The following is an 11,431-nucleotide window of genomic DNA, read 5'->3' on the forward strand; positions in this document are numbered from 1 at the left end:
AAAAAGACATTCGTGAGACAATAAGGCCACAGCACTTTATGTAGGACAGACATGCAGTATTACCCTAGTATACGGCTCCCTTTTCCCTTCTTCCCCCAACTTCATGCTATCCATGCCCACCTCCTCATAATCCTTCTCCAGGGCAGCCATATCCTCACGGGCCTCAGAGAACTCGCCCTCCTCCATGCCCTCACCCACATACCAGTGCACAAACGCCCTCTTGGCATACATCAGGTCGAACTTGTTGCCCAAGCGGGCCCAGGCCTCGGCGATGGCGGTCGTGTTGCTCAGCATGCACACAGCACGCTGCACCTTGGCCAGGTCACCCCCAGGCACCACAGTGGGAGGCTGGTAGTTGATACCAACCTTGAAGCCCGTGGGGCACCAGTCCACAAACTGAATGCTGCGCTTGGTCTTGATGGCGGCAATGGCAGCATTGACATCCTTGGGCACCACATCTCCACGGTACAGCAGGCAGCAGGCCATGTACTTGCCGTGCCGGGGATCACACTTGACCATCTGGTTGGCAGGCTCAAGGCAGGCATTGGTGATCTCGGCCACCGACAGCTGCTCGTGGTACGCCTTTTCTGCAGAGATGACTGGTGCATAGGTGGCCAGGGGGAAGTGGATGCGAGGGTAGGGCACCAGGTTGGTCTGGAACTCTGTCAGGTCCACATTGAGGGCCCCGTCAAAGCGCAGGGAAGCTGTGATGGAGGAGACGATTTGGCTGATGAGGCGATTGAGGTTGGTATAGGTTGGGCGCTCGATATCTAGATTGCGGCGGCAGATGTCATAGATAGCTTCGTTGTCCACCATGAAGGCACAGTCTGAGTGTTCCAGGGTGGTGTGGGTGGTCAGGATAGAGTTATAGGGCTCGACCACGGCTGTAGACACCTGGGGTGCTGGGTAGATGGAGAATTCCAGCTTGGATTTCTTGCCATAGTCAACAGAGAGCCGCTCCATCAGGAGTGAGGTGAAGCCAGAGCCAGTGCCCCCGCCAAAGCTGTGGAACACCAGGAAGCCCTGAAGCAGAGGAGAAATATGGGGCATGGAGCACAGCTGATGGAGAGGAAAGAAGCAACTTGTGCTATTTTAGATATCCAAAAGTTTCATGAAATCCTTGGAAGACTTTTCCAAGAGCATAAAAGAGATCCTCATAGGGAGGATCCTCCCTGTGAGGATGCTTTTCTTTTCCCTGTCCCTCTTCCTCTGAAATCTCCCGAGGTCATTAACACACAGCTCTCTCGTATGCTGAGAAAGAGGGGTGTGATGATGGGTGGAGTTGGCTGTCTAGGCTGACCAGTGCACAGGACTCCAGGGCTTCCTCATCTTTTCATCATCATAACTTGCCAACCCCACCCCCCACCACCATCATACGCATGCCCCCCTGACATCACTTTGGATATTTCTGGAGGGCTTCTCTATTAAGATCAACAATCCAGGAACCTCATCCCCATCCTTCGTAGGAGCCAAAGCCAATCACAAAGCCTTCGCTGACATTCTTTGAATCCCTGGTTTGCACAGGGACTTCTGCCCACATTCTTGTAACACAAGGTGATATTCTGGGAATGCCTATGGACCCCCCACAACTTGGCCAGGCAGCCCATCAACATGTTAGCCTTAATGGACACCCTGCCTAGCACCAGGCCAGCCACTTCACAGATACAGGAGACACCAGCTCCAGGCTGGAACCTACAGTTGTCCCCCTGATCAGAGTGCAGGGCCTCTTCTCAATGGTTCTGATCCTTTGTGTTTCTCCCAGAGGCTGCAGCTATCCTTCCCCAATCTGGTCTCCAGACCACCTCACAACAGGAATCCAGAGTCATCCCCCCTGCCCCAGCCCTCAGCCCTTTCCTCACTGGCTTCCAAATCAGGTCCAGTACCAGGTTGATGAGCTCCTTCCCAATGGTGTAGTGACCCTGGGTATTGTTATTGGCAGCATCTTCCTTGCCTGTGATGAGCTGCTCTGGATGGAAGAGCCGGCAGTATGTGCCTGTTTGAACTTCATCTGCAATGGGCAGAGTTTTGGGCCCCACCTCCCTTTGGGATCCAGCTGCTGGAGACCCAGGGTACCCCAAGGGAGTGGGGTTACCAGGTCCCAGGTTCTGCATTCAGGCTGCTGCTATTACCTGCTTGGATGTGTGTGTGCTGCTCGGATGTGTTTTTCAATAAGGAAAGTATTAGAAATAGATGGAAATAGATGCTCGGTGCTGCAAAGAAAAATTAGCACTGAGACAAAGGATCTTTCAGCAACACAATTTTTACTTCCTAGACAGCAGGAAGGGTACTTTGCCATGAGAGTACAAAGAACAAAGAAAAACACACAAATTTATCTTTTACGTATCTGGGGTCGTCCTTACAGCTGTGTCTGATCTCCATTGGCTGGAGCCAGACCTCACAATCTAAACTAAAACCTGATTGGCAAAACTTTTCTAAACAGGTAAAAGCAATGGAGAGCTGGGACCTGCCTGTGAGCATGTCCAGCACAGATATCCTGATTAAAGTACAAGGACACAGAATGTACTACATGCCTGTAAGCATGACATATCTAATAGCAACATAGGATAGGGCTTAACAAAGTTATTAGCACACTTATGATTTAACGAGAAAGGAAACTTTAAAAAGGAACTTTTCTGCTTCCCACAGAAAGGGATCTGGCGTGGCCTACAGACTCAGGAGCTGAGTAACATGATGGTTCTGTATATCTGGAGTTCTAATTGGCTGCAGCAACTGGGAAGCTATACCACAAACTCCAGTGCTCTGCAGTGATGGAGTAAGACTTGCTGTGGAACCCAGGGACAAGGTCATGACTGGGACTGATCATCACTCAATGATCATGGTGGGGTCCAGATCCACAAACACCGCCTGGGGCTCCTGTTTCCCAGCCCCAGTTTCACTAAAAAAGATATAGCAGGCATCATCCCCTCCCCTGATGAACTTGTCACTGGGCATCTGCCCATCAGGCTGAATCCCATGTTCCAGGCAGTAGAGCTCCCAGCAGGCGTTGCCAATCTGCACACCAGCCTGCCCTACGTGGACTGAGATGCACTCACACTGAGTGGGCAAAGGGCAGAGAATGGCCTTGGCAGAGGGAAACATATCATGCCTGGACATGGCTCCTGCCTGCCTTCCTTGATTGACTCTCTGGCTGAGGGTCAAGGTTGCTGGACTCTGCTCTGCTTGCCTCGCCTCCTGTGTCTAAGCATTTACTGGTGGCAGGGAGGAACAACAGGCATTGGCTCTAGGGTCCAGGTCAAAATCCTTAGGGGAAGCAGAAGATGTGGGAAGTTCTGAGATTATAGAATCTTGCTCAGTGCCTGTCTCGATAAGGAACATTGAAGGGATCGAATGAATCTAGAAGAGCAAGATAATCAACCCACCTGTGTCCATTGGTGAGGGAAGCAAGGGAAAATAGTCCAAAGATAAAGCACAGGAGACCATTAACTTCAAATCTGGAATAATGGTGCTCTCCAGCTGAGGAGGCAGGTAGATGCAATTGGAGACGGATTCTGTCTCGTAAGCTTGATAGCTGCTGTTCATCACATTATTCTTTTCTTTTTTTTTTTCTTGAGACAGAATCTCACTTTGTTGCCCAGGCTGGAGTACAGCAACATGATCACAGCTCACTGTAGCAGCCTCGGACTCCTGGGCTCAAGGGACCCTCCCATCTCAGCCTCCCAAGTAGCTGGGACTACAAGCATGTACCACCATGCCTGGCTAAGTTTTTAATTTTTTTGTAGAGACAGGTCTTGCCATCTTTCCCAGGCAGGTCTTAAATTCCTGGGGTCAAGCAGTCTACCTGCCTTGGCCTCCCAAAAGTGCTGGGATTACAGGCATGAGCCACTGTGCCCAGCCTATCACATTATTTCTTATACCTTTTTGCATTCCTGGAATATTTCTTAATTGTTTAATTAGGATGCCTTCTCCATAAATGTAACACTTCACTGACTATTTTTTAATAACACAAGGGCCTGACTTTTCATGATTTTTAGATGACTGGGATTCATCCATAAATAATCTTTATTCCAGCCCCATTATTTCTCTACTTGTCTTGAGTAAAAGTCTTTAACCTGTTTGTCAATGTTCTCCTTTTGAAATGTGGAAAATAATAAGAGCCCCCTCCTAGAAAAACTATGAGGATTAAGTGAAAGAATGCATGCAGTGCCTGGCCCCCTGCCTAACACACACTAAGGTTCCACTTCCAATTTTCCACCCCCAATCCCTGATGAGTTGAGGCCAGGTGCAGTGGTTCATGCCTGTAATCCCAGCACTTTGGGAGGCCGAGGTGTGTGGATCACTTGAGGTCAGGAGTTCGAGACCCGCCTGGCCAACATGGTGAAACCTCCTCTCCACTAAAAATACAAAAATGGTGCATACTTGTAATCCCAGCTACTCAGGAGGCTGAGACAGGAGAATTGCTTGAAACCAGAAGGCAGAGGTGGCAGTGAGCCAAGATTGCACCACTGCACTCCAGCCTGGGCAACAGAGTGAAACTCCGTCTAAAAAAAAAAAAAAGAAGAAAGTAATGAGTTGAGCTGAGACCTCAAGGACTGGAGAAATCCCAGGTGGGTCCAGTCTCGAACCTGCCTGGGCTCACCAATCACCTGCCTGGTGCTACACCTCTAAGCCTGCCCAGCCAGTGCTGTCCACAGATCCAGACAACGCCCTGGTCCCCAGAACTACTACCCCATAGAAGGTGTCTCCAGCCTCTCCAGGAATGAGGCCTCACACTGTGGGGCAGCAGGTTTGGGGCAAAGAGCTCAGTCTCTGGAGTCACACAGACCTGGCCTCAAAGCCCTGTCTCTCTGTGACCCAGTACAAGTCATTTTACCTCAGCTTCCCTAGGACCTCTTTCATGACTAGAAAGAGAAGAATCTCATACCCAGCAGGCTGTGTCGTTACATTGCTTAGTTCTGCTTGTTAAGCACTAATTAGGTGCCAGGTGAAGGTGGCACTTTACACACATTATCTCATTTAATCTTTACCACATATACCTTAGGTAGGTAGTTTTATTGCCCCCAATTTATAGATGAGGAAACTGACCCTCAGAGGAGTCAAATAGCTTGTTCAAGGTCATGAGCAAAACCAAGAATGTTTACAGCAGGGACAGCCTGGCACTAACCATGCTCTGAACTGTTCTTCTATCCTGCCTGGTAGGAAGGTGGGTAAAGATATCATATGAGCCCAGGCATAGCCAGCTCTTGACAGATGGAAGCACCCCCCTTTCCCTCCTCCTTCCTCTCCCCACTGATCTGTAACTAACATGAGAGGTCAGACAAAGGCACAGCAGATGGGCAGGGCGGAGGGAGGAACCAGAGGGGAGAAGCTTCTATGGAGGATGTCTCCCTGTGGTGGGAAGGTGGGACCAGAGCCCAACAGTGAACCTGTGGCAAGATCAAGGGTCTGGAGATTCTCAGCCAGCAGAGGAAAGCACCTACACTTTCTACTCAAGTCCTGCTTCCCTGACACTCCCCGCCCCTAAGTTCAGAACCCCTCAGCAGCCCTGCTCCTGCTTCAGCCCCACATCCTGGTTACCATTGGCCTTTCCTTCCCTACCCCCTGTGATGCCCCCCATATCTGCACATTTGGGGGCCACAGCCACATCTGGAAGTCTCTTTCCCTCTCCCCACCTCACCACATACTGTAGCCCCATCAACATCTGGACTCTCAAGATAGCTTCATGCCAGATAGCTTGGTCCCACTGGGACCCTCACTTGCATGCTCAGCCCCCTCCCCTCCACCAGGCCCCTTCTGCTCACCATGCTGCCTGGACAGGGGCTGGCTGGCATCTTATTTGTCTGTCTACTGCAGGATAGTGAGCAAGGATGGATCTGTGCGAGACCTGCAGCGGCCAGCCGGCCTCCTTATACTCTCTGGATGGCTGTCAGCAGGTGAATGTTGTTAGAAACAGCCAGGGAGGGCAGGCCTGTTGACTTGGTCAAGGAGCACCAGGCAAGCACTGGGCCTCTGCCCAAACAGGGGAGCAGCTGGGGTGGGCAGAGGAGGGTCCAGGGCTAATGACTCCACACAGGTATCCAGGCCCCTGGGTACATGGTATCTGTTGTCAGTCATGCAATCCCATTTCCTCGTGCCACAGCCTACACCTCACAGGTGGGAGAGGATTTAGAAATCAAGGCTCCAGCACCAACCCCATCCATCAAACCCAGTACTCCCATGCCCTAATTATCCAGAAATAATGAGTCCAAGAGATCAAGCCTCAGGACATCCTCCGTGGAAACTCTGAATATCTAGAACAAGCAACCTAGAGCTTGTTTTAACCCCACCTCTAATACCTGCTAGCACTTAACTTCTTTTTTTCTCCATGTTCCCATCTGGAGAATGAGGAGAGGTAGTATTATGAGGTACAAACAAGGTAACCTTTCTTACATACTTAGTCCAGAATGGCTGCTGCTCTCTAAGGGCAAAGCAAGAGTTTAAGGAGGACCTTGAGACTTCCTAAATGTCTCCTCCTAGCCCATGGCAAGTCACTGCTGCTCTAGCCTGCCTTACATCACAAAAGAAGTCTCCCAATGGTCTTAGACAAAATTCTTAAATAAAAAAGCTAGTCTCACCAGGCACAGTGGCTCACGCCTGTAATCCCAGCACTTTGGGAGGCTAAGGTGGGCAGATCAACTGAGGTTGGGAGTTTGAGACCAGCCTGACCAACATGGAGAAACCCTGTCTCAACTAAAAATACAAAATATTAGCCAGGTGTGGTGGCACATGCCTGTAATCCCAGCTACTCTGGAGGCTGAGGCAGGAGAATTGCTTGAACCGGGGAGGTGGAGGTTGCAGTGAGCTGTGGTGGCACCATTGCACTAACAGCCTTGGCAAAAAGAGAGAAACTCTGTCACAAAAAAAAAAAAAAAAAAAAAAAAAAGAAAAGAAAAAGAAAAAAAAAGAGAAACGAAAAGAAAAGAAAAAGATAAAGGGCTAGTCTCTAGCATTTGTATTCTGCTATTTATTTATTTGAGATAGAGTCTCGCTCTGTTGCCCAGGCTGGAGTGCAGTGGTGCGATCTCGGCTCACTGCGACCTCCGCCTCCCAGGTTCAAGCAATTCTCCTGCCTCAGCCTCCTGAGTAGCTGGGATTACAGATGCCCACCACCAAGGCTGGATAATTTTTATATTTTTGGAAGAGACAGGGTTTCGCTATGTTGGCCAGGCTGGTCTCAAACTCCTGGCCTCAGGTGATCCGCCTGCCTCGACCTCCCAAAGTGCTAGTATCACAGGCGTGAGCCACTGTGCCTAGCCTGCATTAGCTTCTTAAGGCACCTTCTCGCCTTATCTCCTTTGAGTCCCTCAACAACTCTGAGGTAAGCAAGGCAAGGCCTCCCTTTCCCAGGATGAAGAAAAGAAAATTGAAGTCCCTAGTGTCCTGCCTGTGGTCACATGGGGATTAATTAGTGGTGGAATTAAGACTCATCTGGGACTTGGGGTCTGCTTTCCCTCTTTCCACATGGCAAAGTGTCCACCGCAGCCCCTCCTCGGCCTTTATCTCCTTCCTCCCAGTCTTCAGTTCCATGGCCAGCCAGGGTAGCTCCCTTATGTATCCCTCAACTCTCTTGCCTCCTGCTACCTTCAGCATCCTTGTTTGACTAAACCAGAACGGTGGTTAAATTTATTTTGTCCCCAGCTCTGTGTCTGCACTCACCCAGCTAAACAGTGGCCATAGAAAAATCCAGAACGGGGTTGGGTGCGGTGGCTGACACCTGTAATCCCAGCACTTTAGGAGGCTGAGGTGGGCAAATCAGGAGGTCAGGAATTTGAGACCAGCCTGGCCAACATGGGGAAACCCCATCTCTACTAAAAATACAAAACATTAGCCAGGCGTGGTGGCAGCCGCCTGTAATCCTAGCTACTCAGGAGGCCGAGGCAGGAGAATCACTTGAACCCAGGAGGCGGAGGTTGCAGTGAGCCGAGATCGCGCCATTGCACTCCAGCCTGAGCGACAAGGTAAGACTCCGTCTCAAAAAAATAAATAAATAAAAAGAAAGAAAGAAAAAAGAAAAATGAAAAACCCAGAACCATGCTGACTGATGTTTTGAACGCATGGCCACTGGCCTCAAATGGGCGCTCATGTCACCTGGAAATACCACCACTGTAGCACCCCAGAAAACTGCTTCGCTTTCTGCAGTTTCCGTTGCCTGTGGTCAACCACGGTCTGAAAATATTAAAGGGACGATTCCAGAAATACACAATGTATCAGTTTTCAGTTGCATGCATTCTAGGTAGCCGATGAAATCCAGTGCTGTCCTACTCTGTCCTGTCTAGAACATTCCCGTGTGCACATCTATTGGGCAAGACGGACAATAAACAAACAAGAAAATTTCAGATAGCAATAAGCATGTGAATAAAACAACGCAGGATAATGAGTCAGAAAGATATGCAGGGGCTGTTTTGTTTTTGTTTTTGTTTTGAGACAGAGTCTCTCTTTGGAGAGGCTGGAGTGCAGTGGCACAATCCTGGCTTACTGCAACCTCTGCCTCCCAGGTTCAGTCGATTCTCCTGCCTCAGCCTCCTGAGTAGCTGGGAATACAGGCGCACACCACCACGCCTGGATAATTTTTTGTATTTTTAGTAGAGATGGGGTTTCACCATGTTGGCCAGGATGGTCTCGATCTCCTGACCTCGTAATCTGCCCTCCTCAGTCTCCCAAAGTGTTGGGATTACAGGCATGATCCACTGTGCCCAGCCCAGGGCCTGCTATTTTAGACTGAACAGAGAAGAAGCCACTCTCTAAGAAGGTGATATTTGAACTGAGGCCTAAATGGTGAGGAGTCAGCCAGGCAAGATCTGGAAAATGGTGCTCCAGACAGACAGAATAGCAAGTGTAAACATTCATAGGTAGGAACCAGCCCAGTGTGTCCAAAAACCCAGAGTAAGGAAGGGAGAGAGCTGTACAAGATGAGATCATAGAGGTGGAGGGGCCTTGGAAGGAGAATGGCTTTTACATAAGTGTAACAGGAGGGTTTGAGGCAAGCATCATTGCCTAGCTTGTGTTTCAGAGATGACTGCAGCTGCTGCATGGAGAATGCATTAGGGTTTTAAGCCTAGAAGCAGGAAGCTGGTTCAGAGGCTGCTGAAGGCTCTAGGAATAAGGGGATGGTAGCAGGCGGTGGTGAGAAGTAGCTGGGTTGGCTGTAAAGTGAAGGACATACTAGTGTAGGTGGTGCCAGAGCTTCTCAGCAGCCTTGCCTGCCCCTGCCCCTGCCACAATTCTTCACTAGCAAGGTCCTGATTTATTTGAGTATTCACCCTTCCACTTGTTAAAGGAAGACGGCTTTTTCCCACACCTAGGGGTGTGGACAGTTTAGTCCAAACCATCCATGGTCATTTAACTCCCTCCCTCCAGTGACTGGTTTAGGCAAGAGCTAGTGAGATAGAAGGGGGAAGTCTGCTAGGGCGCTTCAAGGAAAGGTTTTTCTCTTGATAAAAAGAGATGTGGGAGGAAACCCCCCTTTTCCTGCCTTAAGACAGTGTCATATAAGGACATGATACTTACAGCTGCTATATCTTGTGTTCCTGAGGGAAGATGTCACCAGCTCATTGAGGATGACAGAGCAGAAAACTAGAAATACTGGAGTTATTGGTGACATAACTAAACCAACTCTGGAAAGACCCTATACTCAGATTTCTTGTGAAATAATAAATGCCTTCATTGTTTAAGCCACTGATAAGTAGAGCTTTCCATTATTTGAAGCCAAGAAATTCTAACTTATAAAGAGGGAGAGGAGAGAGATAGGAAAATGATCCTAAGTTTTTAACTTCCTTGGGAGGAAGATGATCACTCAGACTGGGAAGCCTAGAACAGAAGCAGGTTTGGCAGGGAGTGGGGTGAGGGTAGAAAACAGAGCTCCATGTTAAATGTGTTATGTTTGGGAGTCTAATGGGCTTTCAAGTGGAAAGGTCAAGAAGGCAAATAGGCATATGAATCTCAAGTTCAGAGGAGAGGACAAAAATGGAGATATAAATTTGAGTCATCAGCATATATATAACATTCATTTCGTTTTATCCTATTCTTTCACTATTGTATGGGAATGTATATACTCTAATTCTACTCCTTTTTGAATAATTCCAAAAATGTTACAATAACTTTTTTTTTTTTTTGAGATGGAATCTCGCTCTGTCTCCCAGGATGGAATGCAATGGGGCAATCTCGGCTCATTGCAACCTCTGCCTCCCGGGTTCAAGCTATTCTTTTTCCTCAGCCTCCGAGTAGCTGGGGTTACAGGCATGTGCCACCATGCCCAGCTAGTTTCTGTATTTTTAGTAGAGATGGGGTTTCACCATATTGGTCAGGCTGGTCTGGAACTCCTGACCTTGTGATCTGCCCGCCTCGGCCTCCCAAAGTACTGGGATTATGGGCATGAGCCACCACACCTGGCCTACAATAACTTTTTATTATGGATATTAAAAATGTACCTAAAAGTAGAGATAATATAGTAAAACCTCATATATTCATCAGCAAGCTTTAACAATTGCTCCTTCAGGGAGAAAAATAAATGAAGGTAATAAGAGAACCTAAGACTGGGCTATGGGGAACACCATTTAAAGTTAAGGTCTCGGCTGGGCACTGTGGCTCATGCCTATAATCCCAGCACTTTGGGAGGCTGAGGTGGGTGGATCACAAGGTCAGGAGTTCAAGACTAGCCCGCCAAGATGGTGAAACCCCGTCTCTACTAAAAATACAAAAAATCAGCTGCGCGCAGTGGTGGGTGACTATAATCCCAGCTACTCAGGAGGCTAAGGCAGGAGAGTCACCTGAACCTGGGAGGCAAAGTTTGCAGTGAGCCAGATCACTGCACTCCAGCCTGGGAGACAGAGTGAGACTCCATGTCAAAAATAAAATAAAATAAAGTTAAGCTATCAGAGGCCACCAAGAAGGAGTGGCCAGGACAAAAGCTAGAAGACAGTGCTGTCATCAAAACCAAGAAAAAAGAATTTCAAGAAGGAAAGAAGAATCAACCATGTGAAATGCTGCTGCGAGCAGCTGAGAAAGATGAAGATGGAGATGTGTGGCCTTTGGATTTGGCAAGATGTAGGCTGCTAGAGACCTTGGCAAAAGCATCTCAGCGGAGCATGTGAGTCAAGTCTGCAGGGAGAGTATTGAGGGGTGAATTCATGGCTATGTGATGAATAGAGCTCCCCCTTTGTAAAGGCTGTGCTCTGACAAGGAGGATGGCTGGGAGATGCTCTAGTCTGGAAAAACTGAAGGCTGCACACCACTAAGGCTGCGGCTCTGCCTCTCCCAGATGGAGTCAGCAAAAACATTTTAAACTTTAAGTACCTCACTGCCCTGCTTCAAAATAAAGGTGAGACCCTGGGAAGGGGTCAGAAAATATGGAGATGATAATGGGAAAGGAGAAAAGGGAGAAAGACCCAGAGGAAGAGTACCTATGTAGGTACATGGACCAAAAAGTAATTCAATG

The 11,431-nt window shown here is 48.7% G+C and overlaps 1 protein-coding gene across 1 annotated transcript; it reads right to left on the bottom strand.

Moving 5' to 3' along the window:
* On the bottom strand, window positions 1–1,065 carry LOC116551751 (tubulin alpha-8 chain-like). Its single transcript, XM_032278104.1, has one exon. The coding sequence runs from the start codon at window positions 1,048–1,050 to the stop codon at window positions 37–39; it is 1,014 nt and encodes a 337-aa protein (XP_032133995.1). The 5' UTR covers window positions 1,051–1,065; the 3' UTR covers window positions 1–36.
* Window positions 1,066–11,431: the final 10,366 nt, after the last annotated feature.

Source organism: Sapajus apella, unplaced genomic scaffold, assembly GCF_009761245.1.
Source record: "Sapajus apella isolate SASKATOON/1434 unplaced genomic scaffold, GSC_monkey_1.0 scaffold10, whole genome shotgun sequence".
Taxonomy (NCBI): domain Eukaryota; kingdom Metazoa; phylum Chordata; class Mammalia; order Primates; family Cebidae; genus Sapajus; species Sapajus apella.

Excerpts from the sequence above, each read along its gene's own strand:
- LOC116551751 (XM_032278104.1), bottom strand. The coding sequence starts at position 1,050 with ATGCCCCATATTTCTCCTCTGCTTCAGGGCTTCCTGGTGTTCCACAGC.